Genomic DNA, 17,521 nt, shown 5'->3' on the forward strand with positions numbered 1-17,521 from the left:
AAGTGCTTTTCGTCTGCCTCTGTGGACAGACTTTTTCAGATAAAATGAAATGGTAAAACACTTCCTTTATAAAATCTACTAAGTCACATGTATTAAAACAACCAATAATCCAGGTCAAATGAGTGTTTACAAGTGCTAAGCAACCAGTACTACATTCCTCTGCTGTTTAAAGTTGCAGTACGTAAATATAACAGTTACTTAAAATAAAATACCAAGTCTGTTAGTAAGAAATAGAAGGTGAACAAATTAACATATACAGTGCATGCCAAAAATTCCATAGATAAAAGTATTTCAAATATGTTCATAAAATTCATGTTACCTACATAAACTCTAATTTTAATAAACAAGTAATGGCACACATGTCATTAATGCCTGGAAAGCTATAGGCATTCAATGACAGTTGCCAGTATATCTCAAGTTCTTCTAAAAAGGGGCCAACAGAGACATAAAAAAATCTTTCCTCCATACTCCTACAAATGATAATATCAGTAGGGAAGAATGACAGGCAATGGACCTGTTGAGAACATCAAAAGTGAAGACCATCAAACCTGACAAAGGTGGTGGACTAGTAATTCTAGATGAGGCGGATTATTTGATCCGGATGAAAACCATACTGCATAGCGAAGCTTACACTAAAGTTTCTCGTAATGAACTACATGCAGCTTATAACCGCATCAAAGGCTACTTGAATGTTTTGTTCATTGAAGCTAAAATCAATTTATACCTGTTCAATTACATGTCTGCGCCTTTTCTTAAGATTCCGATGTTCAGAATCCTGAAAATCCATAAAAGCCTCACCAATTCACCAATGAGACCTTTAATCGATGCCCATAACTCCATCACGTACCCTTGTGCCAAGGTAGTAGATTCTATACTACAGAAATATCTATACCACGAACAACAAATATGCAAAGACTCCTGAACATTTTTAGAAAAAATTAACAAGCTTACTTTCAACACTGACCAGAATTTTATAACAACAGACGTCAAAGACCTATACACTCCTATTCCACACCAGGAAGGAATAGAATGGGTTAACTTGATGTTAAGAGAGAGAGAGAGGGGCAACACCTTTGGAATTATACTTAGTTGACATTTTACTGGACATTATTCTCACTAAACTACTTTTCATTTGATAAAGAATTCTACCTCCAAAAAATTGGAGTAGCCATGGGGTCACCCTATGGAGCCAGCCTGGCCAACTTTGTGACGGCATATTCAGAGAGGGAAAACATCTTCAAGGTTCCAGTTATTATGCAAAGAATAGTTTTCTATACTCGTTACTTGGACGATATTTTTATTCTATTCCTTGGGAACCGGACACAAGCCACTGCACTAGTTAATTACCTCGACTCATCTTCTAACTTCGTAAACTTTGAGGAGACATCTATTGACTATCTAGATATTAATCTTAAAAAAGACAGGATCTCGAACAGGTATTTAGCCAAAATTCATAGAGAAAGACCTATTCTAACTCATTCTTGCATTTCTCCATCTGTCACCCTCACCACCAAAAAAGATCGGTGGTGAAGAGACAACTGGTAAGAGCAGCAACAATTGTCTCATTGGATGATGATTTTAACATACAATGCCAGTATTTGAGCAATTTATTTCTTCAAAGGGACTCCCTTAGAGAGTTAACAGAGTCCCTAGTTGAAGAAGTTAAACACAAGAGATCTGTAAGGCTTCTATGTTCCTTTTCTAGCTGCAAAAGACATACATAATGAACTTGGTGACAATATAGTCAACCATTCACCAACTACAGCAGAAGTCCAATTAACTTCATTAGATAATAAAGAAGTTAAGGACTACAATACTACCTTTATTACCACTTTTAATGTTAGCAGTGTTATGGTCTCAAACATTTTACACAAGAATTGGAACCTTTTACGTTCTGACATGTCTATTATGGACAAAGTGAGCATCAAACCAAAAATAACATACAAGAGAGGCAGTAACTTGAAAAATTTATTAGATACTAGAAAGGACAGAACACACAATTTCCCAGGGATGTCCAAATGTAACGTGTGTAAACATTGCAAGCACATTAACACAGGCAACAAATGTGAAGTAAGGAACAAACATTACTTTTTTAATATTAACTTCAATTGTAACTCGAAACTAATAGTTTACCTAGCTAAGTGTGTAACGTGCTGCGTTCTATATAGGAAGGCGGAGTGTAGACTCCGAGAGTGTATATATGAACACCTTTATGCAACTGACCATCAGAAGATTGAGAACGCCTTAGCCAAACACACTGCAGCACTTCCTGGTCACACTTTTAAGTTTACTGTTATAGATCAAACTCCAGTAGATGATAGAGGAGGACCATTATCTTTGAAATTAGAAGAACTTAAATTATACTGGCAACTGTCATTGAATGCCTACAGCTTTCCGGGCATTAATCACATGTGTGCCATTACTTGTTTATTAAAATTAAAGAGTTTATGTAGGTAACATGAATTTTATGAACATATTTGAAATACTTTTATGTATGGAATTTTTGACATGCACTGTATATGTTAATTTGTTCACCTTCTATTTCTTACTAACAGACTTGGTATTTTATTTTAAGCTACTGTTATATTTATGTACTGCAACTTTAAACAGCAAAATAATGTAGTGCTGGTTGCTTAGCACTTGTTAACACTCTCATTTGACCTAGATTATTGGTTGTTTCAATACATATGACTTAGTAGATTTTATAAAGTAAGTGTTTTACCATTTCATTTTATCTGAAGAAGTCTGTCCACAGAGGCAGACGAAAAGTGCTTCATTAAATTTGTGTTTTTTTGCTCAAAGCAGTCCTCCAGTTTTGCTATTCTATATCAGTTTGTTTTTTTATTTTTTGTTCATTTGGCTAAGAATGAAACCTTGAACAGGCAACTGACATATGTGTTTTTAACTTGCCTCAACTTTTAGTGACCTTGGAATTATATTACTTATTGGGGTGCACGGACATACTTAATTTGCAGGATGAACGTAAAACAGACTAACCCTAAGGCTGAAAAAAAATTCAACCCAGCTCCCATTTTTAACTTGCAACTTACTGATCTTCAGTGTACAGATCTTCAGTGGACCGCACTGTTACAACTTTTAATTCACAAATGGTAACAGCACCATCCGGAACCACTTAAGAGCAACCAATTATTCGTAACAATGATGAGCCACACTTGAAAGGTCTGTGACAAAGCAAAATCACAAGACAGGTTCTACACAAGTGGAGATAAATATAAAAAAGAGCTCTGCATTTAGAAACTAAACCATGCATTAGGGAGCTAGGTCCAATGTAGCATGTACATTTAAGGCATGGAAATCAGACACTACATCGGGACATTTAAAACATGTAAAATACATGTCAGGTGGGGAGAAATTAAGATAAAAAGAAACCACATACCTAGTTTAATTTGTTTTGGATGTCTCCGGCCCTTCAAATGATTTATTTTCATCTTTTCCTGCAAGACAAAAGTAGTACTGTAGTCAAAGCACTGCAACAGAAAGAGGACATTTCAGATTTCCAGCAGTGTGTTTCTTCAAAGAAAAACAATCCACATTGTGTTTTCTGAAAACTTGCCTACAACAGTTACAAAGAAGCAAAACAGAAAATATGTGTCACTTTGTGGTTAAGCATAATGCAAGTACTTTAACATTAATGATAAAGGAACTTCAACTGTTTAGTAATCAAAATAGAAATGAATGCATGACAAAGTCTTCTAGGTTCATAGATATATATATATATATATATATACACAAGTTAACAACCACCAGGATCTTTATAAGCCTAGCCACACAATTCAACCCAAAACAACTGCATCCCCTGGTAACATGTGCATCTTAAATGGAGAGCATGTTTGCTATGAAGGATACGTTAGGAGGTTGCTAAAAAGTTATGTGGGGGTATGTTTACTGTTGGCCTCTGTCTATAAGAGACATGGGGGCTAGCCCCGGGATGAATTTCTGATTACTCATCCTTTGTTACTTAGGAAATGTTTACGGTCAGCCTCTGTCTGTAAGAGATGTCAGGGACAGCCCAGGGATGAATTTGTAATTTCTCATCCAAAGGTGAAGGTTACATTTGAATTGGGCTAGAAATGGACTCTGTTTCACATGGACGGGGAGCCTACTACAGAGCATGGGGATCCTTTGAGTGGCATATCTGTCTCACCAGCAAGTTCTATTTATGTCACAAACCAAGTTTAAATCCCTCGATATAGTGTTTCTGGTCCTGATTGCTTTGCAGAAGTGCAAAAGATGCATCAGGGCTGGATCTAAGGATGCTTTATATGCCAAGTACAGATTACCTGTCAAAAATCTGTAGGAGGAGTACACAGACGGGGATGTAAGGTTATCTGTACAGGACAGTGTCTTAATACCCTGGATTCTGTTAGTCAGGAACCTCTGTGGGCATTCCAACTGGTGCACATGGTCAGTCAGGTACATGCTAAAGGGGGCACTGTACTCAATGATGGGTCTGTTAAGGAACTAGTAGAATGGTACTATAACTTCTTTGGACAAGGATATCATTCCCTTACTTATAAGTTGGGCAACATAGAATGATTTTCTTACTACCTTGGCTATGTATTGGTCAAAGGCTAGATTACGGTCTACATGTGTTCCCAGATCTCTAATTATCAGGTCACCTCTTAGGGTTTTCTTATTAATGGGAGTAATTTTTCTGCATAAATATTTTCCCAAAAGGCACTATAATGCACTTCTTTGCATTGAGTTTTAATCCGTGGCTTTGAAACTAGTCATTTGTGTGTGTTAGACCCTCTTGCAGGATGTTTCATGAGGGTACTTATGACAGATCCCAATTTGCAGTCGTCTGTAAACTTGTTGAGTCAGAAGCGCTTGACATTAGCCTTGACCTCCTAGAAGTAGATGCTAAACAGGAGTGGGCCCAGCACCGAGCCCTGTGGTACTCCACTGGCGACCTGTCTCTTGGTGTAGGACCAATCTTCACTTCCTTGGTCCCATCTGTGAGCCAGCTGGCAATCTAGTGAGTTGTGTAGGAATTTAGGACTAGTTCAGAGTTTGAGCGCATTACTTGAGTGGGGCACGGTGTAGAATGCTTTAGCCAGGTCTACATAGGCAGTATGCACAGTTTTCCCTTCATTCATTGCCTTAGTTACCTTCTCAAAGATTTTCTAAAATTTCCGACTTGAATCTTAAGTCTGATATGCCATTAAAGTTGATTTTTAAGAAAGTTAAATGTATTAAGGACCTTTTGGAAAACAAATGTACCAATACAGGAAATAAGAAAATAGGCACTTATAAATGTGGAGCGTGTCAAACAATGTCCCTTTATATCCAACACTTCTAAAATATATATTAGTAGTAGGAATAAGTATATAACATCTAAATCCTATTATAATTGTGAAACTAAAGGGCTTGTATATATTGCAGTGTGTGGGAAATGTGAGGCTTTCTACGTAGGCAAAAAGTACAGTTGTGTACACTTGCCACAAATGTAGATGTTGGAGTGCATTCACTGTTGCAGTCATTACATTTGGGTTATCTGCTTGCAGCAGCCTTCAGTCAGCCTGATTAACAAAGTCTTGGGTCCTGCATCAGTTGCTGTCCCTTCTTTCATGACGTCAGGTCGTCAGGGGTATAAAACATGCAGCCGTTGCCATTACATCAGTTTTTCTTGCCCCAAATGTCAGGTACCCCCCTAATAGGAAGCAATTAAATCTATAAATACAAGGATATACCTCCAACAGAAAAGCAAATACACCAAAAAGCTTTTAGAGCATAGTAAGTGAGAGTAGAGGTATAGGCAAAGGAAGAAAAAGGGGACTGGAGGAAGAGTAACCAGGACTGCAACAGTGAATACACTCTAACATCTACATTTATGGTAAGTGTACACAACTGTACTATGTTCTTCGTGTTTCACTGTTGCAGTCATTACATTTGGGTAGATTCCCAAAGCTAAGGTTGGGAGGAGGAATTTAAATAGAATTAGGACTAGCTATAAGGCCCTGCAAGACTGCAGTGGCAAAACCAGCCCTGGATTTAGAGAAAATTGGCAAATGATAATGCTTGGTGAAAGTATGTACAGAACTCCAGGTAGCAGCTTCTAAGATGTCCCTAGTAAGGACTCCCCTGTGAAAGGCTGTAGAGATAGATGCAGCCCTGGTTGAATGGGGTCTGATGTCCTGTGGAAAAGGTTCTCCATGGTCCTTATAGCAGAAATGAATGCAGTGGCCTATCCATTTTGAAACTGTTTGTTTTGAAATAGCTTTCCCCTCTGTCCCTGCAGCAAATGCCACCAGTAGTTGTTCAGATTTCCTTTGAGGTTTAGTCCTGTCCAAGTAGAATCTAAGCTGTCTGTGCACATCTAAAGAGTGCAGTATCTGTTCTACTTTGTTCTGTGGATTAGGAAAAAAGGTAGGCAAATGAATGGACTGATTAAGAGCCACACTGGATACCACCTTGGGCATGAAGGAGGGATTGGTTCTGAGGGATACCCTGCCCGCATAAAAGATGATGAAAGGTTCCACTGCCATAAGGGCCTGTAATTCAGATCCCCTTCTTGCAGAAGTGATTGCCAAAAGGAAAGCTGTTTTCCAGGAAAGAAATTTTACATCTGCAGTAGCAGCTGGCTCGAAAGGAGGAAAAGAGAGTTTCTCCACGACAAAGTTAAGATCCCAGGCTGGAGTTGGAACTCTCCTAGGTGGCCTTAGATTTCTGGCCCCTCTGAGGAACTGCTTGAGCAGTGGGTGAGAGAAGAGGGGAGGCTCTGTGCTATAATGAGCTGAAATGGCTGAGGCATGCATTTTGATGGAGGAAAAAGACAAGCCCTTATGAAGCATCTCAGTCAAGTATTGTAGAATCTGAGGTAAATTGGGCACTGCTGCGTTCATTCCTTGAGACTGGTTCCAAGCAAAGAATCTTTTCCATTTTGCTGCATAAGATTTTCTAGTACTAGGCCTCCTTGCCTCTAAAATGATATCCATCACTGATTTACTGAGGGATGGTAAAGGAGAGATTAGGTAATTAGCCAGGCTGCTAGATTCAGGGTTTGCAGCTGAAGGTGCAGAATCACAATCTCCTGCTGAGACAACAGGGAAGGAGTCTGAGGCAGGTGCCATGGAGCCAAGCGTGACACACTGCACAAGAGTGGGCACCAATGTTGGCGAGGCCAGTATGGTGCAATTAAAATCTTCCTTGGCTTGTCCTGTTTGATCTTTAGTAGTACCTTGGAGAGCAGAGGCAGAGGAGGAAAGGCATAAACTGATAGGTTTTTCCAGCTGAAGGATCGAGCATCCACTTTCCAAGCTTGCTTGTGGAGAATCCTTGTGCAAAATTTGTCCAGTTGACAGTTCTAGGGGGAGGCAAACAGGTCTATATCTGGGCTCCCCCATTTGCTTGTCAACATGTAGAAAATCCTTGGTTCCAGTTTCCACTCGTGTGGGTCCATAAGGTTTCTGCTTAGTCCGTCTGCCAGTATATTTAGTTTTCCTGGCAGGAATTGAGCTTGTAGATTCACTTGGTAGCTCAAGGCTGTGTTCCACAATGCCATGGCTAGTCTGCAGAGGGGGTAAGAATGTGTACCCCCCTGCTTGTTTATGTACCACATGACAGTGGTGTTGTCCGTCTTTACCATTAGTTGTCCTGGAAGAATGTGGTCCTTGAAGGCTGTTAGAGCATTCTGTACAGCTAATATTTCCTTTTGATTTATGTGCAGGTGCATTTGATTTGGGTTCCATTTGCCCTGAATGCACTTCTCTGCCAGGTGAGCCCCCCCATGCATAGTCTGATGCGTCTGTTGTTAAGATTTGTTTGGCAGGGGGTAATGTGAATGGTAGTCCCCTGTTTTGGTGGCAGGCCTCTGCCCACCAAAGGAACTCTAGGCGTAGGCAAGGTAATCCTTGCTTCCAGATCCTGTGAATGTTGACACCATAGGCTTTTGAGATACCACTGTAGTTTCCTCATATGCAGCCTTGCATATGGAATTAGAAGAATGCATGAGGCCATGAACCCCAAGGCTTGCAGTATTTGCCTTGCAGACAGCTGGGTTTTTGTGGCCACTTGTTTGAAGTAAGTTGTCAAATGTATCTGTTTCTCTGGCGTGAGGAAAGCCATCTGGGAAGCTGTATTCAAGCTTGCTCCCAGGAATACAATTTGTTGACAGGGTACTGGGAGGGATTTATTTTCGTTTATGGTGAACGAAAGACAAGTCAGTACCCTTTGAACAAAGGCCAGATGACTGAAAAGAATGTCCTTGCTTTCTGTCTGAATTAGACAAGCGTTCAGGTATGGGTATATTTGAATATTTCTTTGCCTGTAAAATGCAACGACTGGAGCTAGGCACTTTGTGAATACCCTGGGTGCAGTAGATAAGCCAAAGGGCAGTGAAGAGAACTGATAGTGCATGTAGCCTGCTCTGAAGCATAGGTATCGTCTGCAAGACTCCCTGATAGGGATGTGCAAGTATGCTTCTTTTAAGGCTAGTGTTGCCAACCGTGCATCCTTACCTAGCATAGGAAGCAGCTGGTGAAGAGTCGGCATTTTGAATTTTGGAATCACCAGAAAGGTGTTTAGAATAGAAAGGTCCAGGATAGGATGCCATGTATTGCCTTTTCTGGGTACCAGGAAAAGTCTCGAATAGAAACCTTGTCCCTTTTCCTTTTCTGGTACCAGCTGAATAGCCACCATGTTTTAAGAGAGAGACTACTTGATTTTGGGTCTCTGGCCACTGATTTAGGGGTAGATCTGGCCACCCGCTTGGTGTTGGTAACGTGTGGAAATGAAATCTGTATCCTTGGGACACTATATTTAAAACCCATTTGTCCTGGGTAATGAGTTCCCAGTTTTTGGCCTGCAGAAGAATCTTTCCACCTAAATGAGCATTCAGTAGGGAAGTGCTTGGAAGTCTTAAAAACAAGTCATTGAGATGGTTTTCCATAGGGGGTGTCTTACTGCTCCCAGGTTTAGGTGCAGAAACCCCCCACTGCCTAGTCTTGTGTGTCCCTTGGGACTGAAACCTGGGGTTTCTGCTGTGTCTGGGTTTGGCGTGAGAAGACCTGGAGGGGGCTGGAAAGGACCAATTTTTAGAGGGCCAGTGCCTACTAAATCTAAAAATCCTTAACAGTCTGCATAGATTTAGCTTTATCTTCCATCTTTTTAAGAACTTCCTCAGCCTTGTTGCCAAACAGGCAGTCCTAATTTAAGGGAGCATCCAACAATTTAGCTCTAACATGATCAGGCAAAGATTGCTCCTTAAGCCAAGCATGCCTTCTGAGCACAGACCCAGTAACAGCAGCCCTGCAAGAGGCTTCTAATGAATCAAACCCACACTGCAAAGTATGTTTTCCAACCTGTACAGCAGAATGCATTAAATCCTGTAATTCTTTATTTTCAGCGCAGTCAGGAATTCACATCATTTTCTGTTTAAGCAATCCAATAACATTTTGATACTTTAACATATGAAACTGGCAGTTTAAAGCCCTAATGGCCAAGGTTGCAGAAGTGTAAACTTTCTTACCCCATCTATCCAGCGCACCGGAGTCTCTATCAGAGGGGGTAGGATTTTTAGCAGTAGAAGCCTTAATGCCTTTGGGCCCCTGTGAAATGGTCTCTGGATCCACAATAGGATTTTTAAAAAGGAACTTGTGAGAATCAGGAACCCTGTAATATCTGTCAGGTTTTCTGGGAGCAGGAGGCAAAGAATCAGGGGCCAAACTAGATTCTGAGAAAGCATCATAAGCAATGTCTAGTACAGGAGGTATAGCTAAAGGCCTATGCTGAGGCAGGAGTAAGAAATCCCTAAGCCTCTTTTTTGAATCAGGAAAATCCTGGGAAATGCTCCCTTAGAGTATGTAAGGTTTCACCAAAAGAAAAATCCTCTGGAGGGGAAGCAGAGGGAATAGAGTCCTCTGCATCAGAATCCTCATAAGTACATAAGGGCAAATCCAGATCATCAGAAGAATCAGAAAAATCAAAATCCTATTCAGAAGATTCATAAAATAACTTTAGTCCTAGGTCTCTTAGAAGGGGGAGGTTGGCTTCCCCTGATTTGAGTTATAAGATCTTCAGCCATTCTTATCATTTGTTTTTTAGGCATAGAGGCTTGAGCATGCGGCCTGGGCGTCGGTTTCTTAGGCAAGGTTCAAGATTTTGGCCTAAATGAAGAAGGAGGCGTCAGTTTGAAATGCAAGTCCATAGGCCTGAATACACCCTCAGAAGCCGGTGCCTGCATAGCGGCTCCGGACCCATCCAAGGTACAGACATCTGCAGGTTCCACAGTTGAAGCATCTCGTGGCATACCGGACTTCGAATGGGTCTCAGTAGAGGCCTGTGAATCAAAAGTAGCAGGTATCAGGGGCTGCGAAAGCATCTCGCTGAGTACCGGCGAACTGGTGACTGGCTTAGGAGAAGTGTCGTCAGCAGCTTTGGACCTTGGCAGCCTGTCTCTGTCTTTATCTTTGCGTTTTTTCGGAATCCTGGTAGTCGGAAGACTAACCGATGACATTTCTGGATAATTAAACCGAAATACTTAGAAGCGAAAATATACCGACGACTGATAGTGTGCTGTTTAAATAAAGCATAAAACCGACAGCAAGGCACGTTGTGGTCAGGGCCAAGGCAAGGAATACAGTATGAATGAAAATCTTTGTGAGGTATTTGCTTTCCATAAGTAATGCAATTATTAACTTTTACTGACATTGGTAAGGAGCAAAAAAAGTTCCCCCAACGGGGTACTTAGCTTTAGTTGAAGACTTTGGTTCTAAAACTCGAAAACGAAAATTTCAGGAGGCGGCCGACCGGCACTTGCAAACCGAATGGCAAGAAAGACTGATGTAATGGCGTCGGCTGCAAGTTTTATACCCCTGACGACCTGACGTCATGGAAGAAGGGACAGCAACCCAAGCCTTTGTTAATAAGGCCGACTGAGGGCTACTGCAAGCAGATAACCCAAATGTAATGACTGCAACAGTGAAAAACGAAGAACATCAGAAAGATGTTTGAGGAAAAGGATATATAAACATGTTTACAACATTAGTAAATGTAATTTCAGAAATGCACTTTATAAGCACAAGGCAAACAAAGTTGAGGAAAGGTCCCTATTGGAGTTTATTAGATTTAATAAGTTTGTTAGGGTTATGAAACCGGATAAGGGTAGGGGAAATTGTACTTATGGACTCTATTATATATGAAAGTAAAATAATGGATTTATTACTTGATGAGAGTAAATATACTAAGGTATTGATTAATGAGATACATATTGTGTATAAAAAATATATATTTAGCCCTTAATGATTTGGTGCTTGAAGAGTTTATTGACACAGAAATCTTCAGATTTTTACATAACAAAGAACATAGGGTCCCATCTATATTTGGGATCCCAAAGGTCCATAAGGACATAGACAACCCACCACTTAGGCCAGTAGTGGCTGCTAGTCAATCAGTTACGGCCCCTATTACCAAACACGTGGCTTTTAAACTAAAGAATATGTCCACGGGGGCAATTAATGTTTTAAAGGACCCTTGGGACTTTTTAAGGAGTGTTAGGAATAACTTGAGCACAAATAATATTATTTTCATCACCACTGATATGATTAATCTCTTTACCTTGATTCAGCATAAGGAGGGTTTAGTTTTTTTTTGAAGAAATCCTAGGAAAGGATAAAAAATTTACTGAGAAAGAAGTTTGTGTGTTCTTGGCATTAATAGAAAGGGTTCTTAATAATACCTTCATATATTTCGAGGGCGAATTTTTCCACCAAACTAAGGGAGTTGCCATGGGAGCTATGTGTGCCCCTACATAAGCCAACTTGGTATTCTCATGGTGGGAGGAGAAATTTGTGTTAAATTCTGGATTTAAAGAATGCTGGGTGCTTTACAAACATTTCTTGGATGATATTTGTCTTTTTTGGGTAGAAAGTGAAGAAAGATTTATAGAATTTTTCGATTGCATATCAAATAGTACTTTTTCTTTCGGCTGCTCCTGTTAGGGGTCGCCACAGCAGATCAACTGTTTCCATTTCTTCCTGTCGTCTGCATCTTGCTCGGTCACACCAACCACCTGCATGTCCTCTCTCACCACATCCATAAACCTTATCTTAGGTCTCCCTCTTTTCCTGTTACCTGGCAGCTTCATCCTAAGCATCTTTTTCCCAATATACTCTGCATCCCTCCTCAGCACATGTCCAAACCAACGTAATCTTGCCTCTCTGGCTTTGTCTCCAAACTTTCCAACCTGGGCTGACCCTTTAATATACTTATTCCTAATCCTGTCCATCCTCGTCACACCCAGTGCAAATCTTAACATCTTCAACTCTGCCACGTCAAGCTCTGACTCCTACCTCTTTGTCAATGCCACTGTCTCCAACCCATATAACATAGCTGGTCTCACTACCCTCTTGCAGACCTTCCCTTTCACTCTTACTGGTACTCGTCTGTCACAAATCACTCCTGACACTCTTCTCCACCCACTCCATCCTGCCTGTACTCTCTTCTTCACCACTCTTTCACACTCACCATTACTCTGAACTGTTGATCCCAAGTACTTAAACTCATCCTCCTTCACCACCTCTACTCCCTGCATCCTTACCATTCCTCTATCCTCCCTCTCATTCACACACATCTATTCTGTCTTAGTCCTGCTGACCTTAATTCCTCTTCTCTCTAGATCATATCTCCACCTCTCCAGGGTCTCCTCCACCTGTTCCCTACTCTCACTACAGATCACAATGTCATCTGCAAACATCATAGTCCACGGGGACTCCTGTCTGTTCTCGTCTGTCAACCCATCCATCACCATTGCAAATAAGAAAGGGCTCAGAGCTGATCCTTGATGTAATCCCACCTCAACCTTAAACGCATTTGTCACTCCCAATGCAGACCTCACCACTGTCACGCTACCCTCGTACATATCCTGTATCATTCTTACATACTGCTCTGACACTCCCGACTTCCTCATAGAATACCACAACTCCTTTCTAGGCACCCTGTCATATACTTTGTCTAAATCCAAAGACACAATGCAAATCCTTCTGACCTTCTCTGTACTTCTCCATCAACACTCTCAGAGCAAACATCGCATCTGTAGTGCTCTTTATTGGCATGAAACCATACTGCTAATCACTAACCATCACCTCCCTTCTTAACCTAGCTTCCCCTGCTCTTTCCCATAACTTCATGCTGTGCCTGATGAGTTTAATCCCTCTGTAGTTACTACAGCTCTGCACATCACCCTTATTCTTAAAAATTGGTACCAAAACACGTTTTCTCCATTCCTCAGGCATCCTTTCACTTTCCAAGATTTCATTAAACAATCTAGTTAAAAACTCCACTGCCATTTCACTTAAACACCTCCATGCTTCCACAGGTATGTCATCTGGACCAACAACCTTTCCATTCCTCATCCTCTTCATAGCTATCCTTACTTCCTCCTTGCTAATCCACTGCACTTCATGATTCACTATCCGCACATCATCCAACCTTCTCTCCCTCTCATTCTCTTCATTCATCAACCCCTCAAAGTACTCTTTCCATCTGCTCAACACACTCTCCTCGCTTGTGAGTACGTTTCCCTCATTATCCTTTATCACTCTTACCCTGCTGTACATCTTTACTCATTTGATCCCTCTGTCTAGCCAATTGGTACAGGTCCTTTTCTCCGTCCTTAGTGTCCAACCTTTTATATAACCTCTTCATACGCCTTATCCTTCGCCACCTCTCTCTTTGCCATGCACCTTATCTCCTTATACTCTTGTCTACTTTCTTCATCTCTTTGACAATCCCACTTCTTCGCCAACCTCTTTCTCGGTATACTCTACTGTACTTATTCATTCCATCACCAGGTCTCCTTGTCCTCCTTCCTCTTTCCAGATGTCACACCAAGCACCTTTCTAGCCATCTCTCTTACTAGCTCTGCTGTAGTTACCCAGCTATTCGGTAACTCTTCACTGCCACCCAGTGCCTGTCTTAACTCTTCCCTGAACATCACCTCACAATTACCCTTTTTCAATTTCCACCATTTGATCCTTGGTGCTGCCCTCACACTCAACCTCCTCTTCTTGATCACCAATGTCATCCTACAAACCACCATCCTATGCTGCCTAACTACACTTTCAAATAGTACTGACTTTCTGAAATTCACTTATAAAATTGGATATGAAAGTATTGATTATCTTGATGTTACCATTATTTTTACGTATACTCATGTTATTTTATCCTGGTTTATTTATTTAAGTGAATTCTTGATTTTATATACATTTTCATGTGTTTTATTATTTGTCCACCAGATGGTGCTAGACTAGTATTCTATATTATTTTAAGTTATTTTATGCCATTGCATTTTAAATACTTTATAACAATATATTTAACAAGCATTATTTATTTTAATTTATTAATTACCACATTGTACATTTTAATATGAATATATTTTTTATGAACAGTTTTAATATGAATATTCTCTGTTCACCTGTGAGAGAGGGGAGCTTTGAGCAGCCTATCTGTCCCTGGAGGAGTGGTTTCAGCCCAGAAATTAGTAGTTCATAGGTAGATACTAGGCTATTGGCCCTAGGGCCTATACAAGCCTAGCCAAAAAGGTACTCTGGCTTTCGCCACCCAGGAAAATTATTTTCCTGTGCCCCTGTCAAGCAGAACCACAGAAGTGATCCCTGGGGTGAATTTCCTATTACCCATCCAATCATCAAGATTTTTCTTGAATAGTGTTATGAGGAGCTCTGTTTGACATAGATAGGTAGTCTGTTTCAGAGTATGGGAAGTCTCTGGGACAGGAATCTATCCCTCCAGCATGTTCTGCTTATTATGGTGACAAGATTTAGGTACCTAGAGCGTGTAGCTCGGAGGGATTGGGATTTCTTTAAGTGGAGCATGTCCAACAGATCTGGGTTTGACATAGCTTTGTATGTTAGGCAGAGATCGCCTCTGAGAAGGCAATATGCGACAGAGTAAAGCTGGAGTTTTTTGAGACGGTCTGCGTAAGGCATCTGTTTGAGACCAGTAATCCTCTTTGTGAGGTATTTTTGCGGCCTTTCCAGTTGTTGTAGATGTCTTGTGAGGTACATACCAAAAGGGACATTGTACTCTATAATGGGTCTAATGAGTGATGAGTAGAGGGGAACAATGACCTCTTTTTTTCTGGATGAGAAACCTTTTGTGATGAGGTGTGCCACGTAGAAGGATTTCCTGACCACTGTGGCGATGTGATTATCAAAGGAGAGACTACTTTCCACCTGTGTCCCAAAGTCTCTTATCACACTTTCGGTGTTAAGTAGACTACCGCCTATGTGGTAGTTCATGGGTACAGAGTTTTTACCAAAGGGGATGACAATGCACTTTTTGGCATTGAGCTTGAGACCATGTCTTTGACACCAGGCATAGTTTATTGGCCATTTTGTAATTTCTCTTTCATTTCCCTGCTGTAAATACCGCATTTGCCCGGTTTTGCTCGCCAGACAGCGCCAGTTAGCTAGGGTATAACTATTCCCGGCTCCACAAAGTCTTCTCTTCAATTTTTCCCTTGGAACTAGACAAACTTTCAACTTAAGCACTCAAGTCATTCATTTCTCAGTCCGGCACTTGCTCAAAACTCATAGCAACCACTTATAAACCCTAGCACCAGACCTTTCAATACTGTAGAGAAGGACAAGGCTGTCTATTCAATCTTACCAGCCATTCAGTAAAACAGTTCACTGTACCTATCCAGGCATGTCCAAAGGGCAGTTTCAGGTGTACTCTCCAGTCCAACTGGTGAATCTGGGCATTTTGAGGCTATGTTACAACTGTCTCATGTACAGAGACAACCCTCTCCTCCTACCACCAAACACTAATACATGTGAGAGATCCAGTTATACAGCCAAACTGGAGGCTAAGCTCTCTCAACCCAAAGCTGGATCAGACAGTCAAGAGGAGAAGGGAAATACTTGCATCACACCACCAGTATCACAAAGACCATTAAACCAGCACCGGCAAAGAACACACATAAATACACAAAAACATACTCGGTGGCTCCAAATAAAAATCTGCAAAAGCAACAGAGACCTCCAAAGCAGACATCCAAGCAACCTCCACCCCCCAACACAAATCATGAAAAACATACTTAACAAAACCAGTACCAGAAAGGCTCATCCAGACTCTGCTACACTTTGCTGTGAAGGAAAGGTTAGTTTGCTGTTATTTTTTGTATTTCTGTATTGCCTTTCTATATTTTGAATACTGTAGTTTGTTTTCTTTATCTTGTGTTTTGCTTGCATTCTGTTTTAACAGCATATTAAAACTTCAAAAGAGACCACAGCTCTCTCTGTTCTGAGTCAGGCAGAATTTTTTCCCTCCCTCCCACCCATTTAAGTTGTTTTGTTAAATACCACTGTCTTTCTAGTTGCCCGCCTCTTATGTTAATCTGACCATATATCTCATTTCTCTCTACTTTCACTGGCTTATGTGAGTAATCACAAAACCATCACTTCTGAAATCCCACCCCTTCAATTATTTAAATTTATTGGCCATCCTACAGTATTTCATAGTACCAAAATACAAAAGTAACCACCCCTTTCAGTCCATCTTGCTGTTTTAAAAATAGTAACTCTCCACTAAACCTTAACTTTTTAAACAGGTAAAACTCAAGTTACCTACTTTCATATCTAACTTCTCTAGTGCACAATGCAGAGTGCATTCTTTTCAATCTTACCTTTAAGCATCCCTGTTACTAGCACTTTCTCTAATACCTAAAAAGATCATCTCTACTTGACTCCAAGTAGACTTTTCTCTATCTGTTAAACCTAGCACTTGCTCCTACAGTACTTACTACCTTGATACGGCACTCTTATAGATAGCACCCCAAAAAGGCAAACCCCCATTTCTTGGTCACCCACGTCCCCCGGAATCTCTTTTAAAGTTTTTTTGTCTAGTCCTTCTAGCATGTCGAGGGATCAGTTGCTAGTGTCCTCTCCTGCTCAGCTGGTGAACCTGGGAATATTGAGGCAATGTTAAAATTGCCTCATGTACACAGACAACCCTTTCCTCCTCCCACAAAACACAAATACATGCGAGAGATGCAACTATACGGCCAAACTGGAGGCTGAGCTCTCTCAACATAGGACTGGCAAGACCAGTCAGGAGGAGAAGGTTACCACACACACTATAGACCCAGTCTCACATAGTACCATCACAACCTCAAATCATACACATAAACACACAAAGACATACTCGGGGACTCTGATCAAAAATCTACCAAAACAGCAGAGGCCACCAAAGCAGACACCCAAACAGCCACCACCTCAGAACACAACACCTGCAACACATAGACCTCACAGTCAGAGTGTCAAACAGTCACAGCCCTTAAGGCCAAACACAATGCCAGACACACTAGTCATTGGTGACTCCATAGTCAGACACACTGACGTCCCGCTCACCAGACTGAGTAAGGAGAAGGTCACAGTAAGCTGCCTGTCGGGCGCTAGAATCCGCCACATAACGCAAGCACTCAGGTCTCTCAACAGCAGGTACAAATACGACTCAGTCATTGTCCACGCTGGTGTAAACG

General features: G+C 41.0%; 1 protein-coding gene across 1 annotated transcript in view; it reads right to left on the bottom strand.

The window, feature by feature from the left end:
• LOC122812929 (lethal(3)malignant brain tumor-like protein 4) overlaps positions 1-17,521 on the bottom strand; it is a 2,410,392-nt gene that overhangs the window by 1,899,916 nt on the left and 492,955 nt on the right. Inside the window, exon 6 of the mRNA XM_044084994.1 lies at positions 3,398-3,455. Coding sequence (XP_043940929.1) covers positions 3,398-3,455 — 58 coding nt within the window. The remainder of the gene's footprint in view (positions 1-3,397; positions 3,456-17,521) is intronic.

This window comes from Protopterus annectens, chromosome 1.part1, assembly GCF_019279795.1.
Source record: "Protopterus annectens isolate FY-2018-M chromosome 1.part1, PAN1.0, whole genome shotgun sequence".
Classification (NCBI taxonomy): Eukaryota; Metazoa; Chordata; order Ceratodontiformes; family Protopteridae; genus Protopterus; species Protopterus annectens.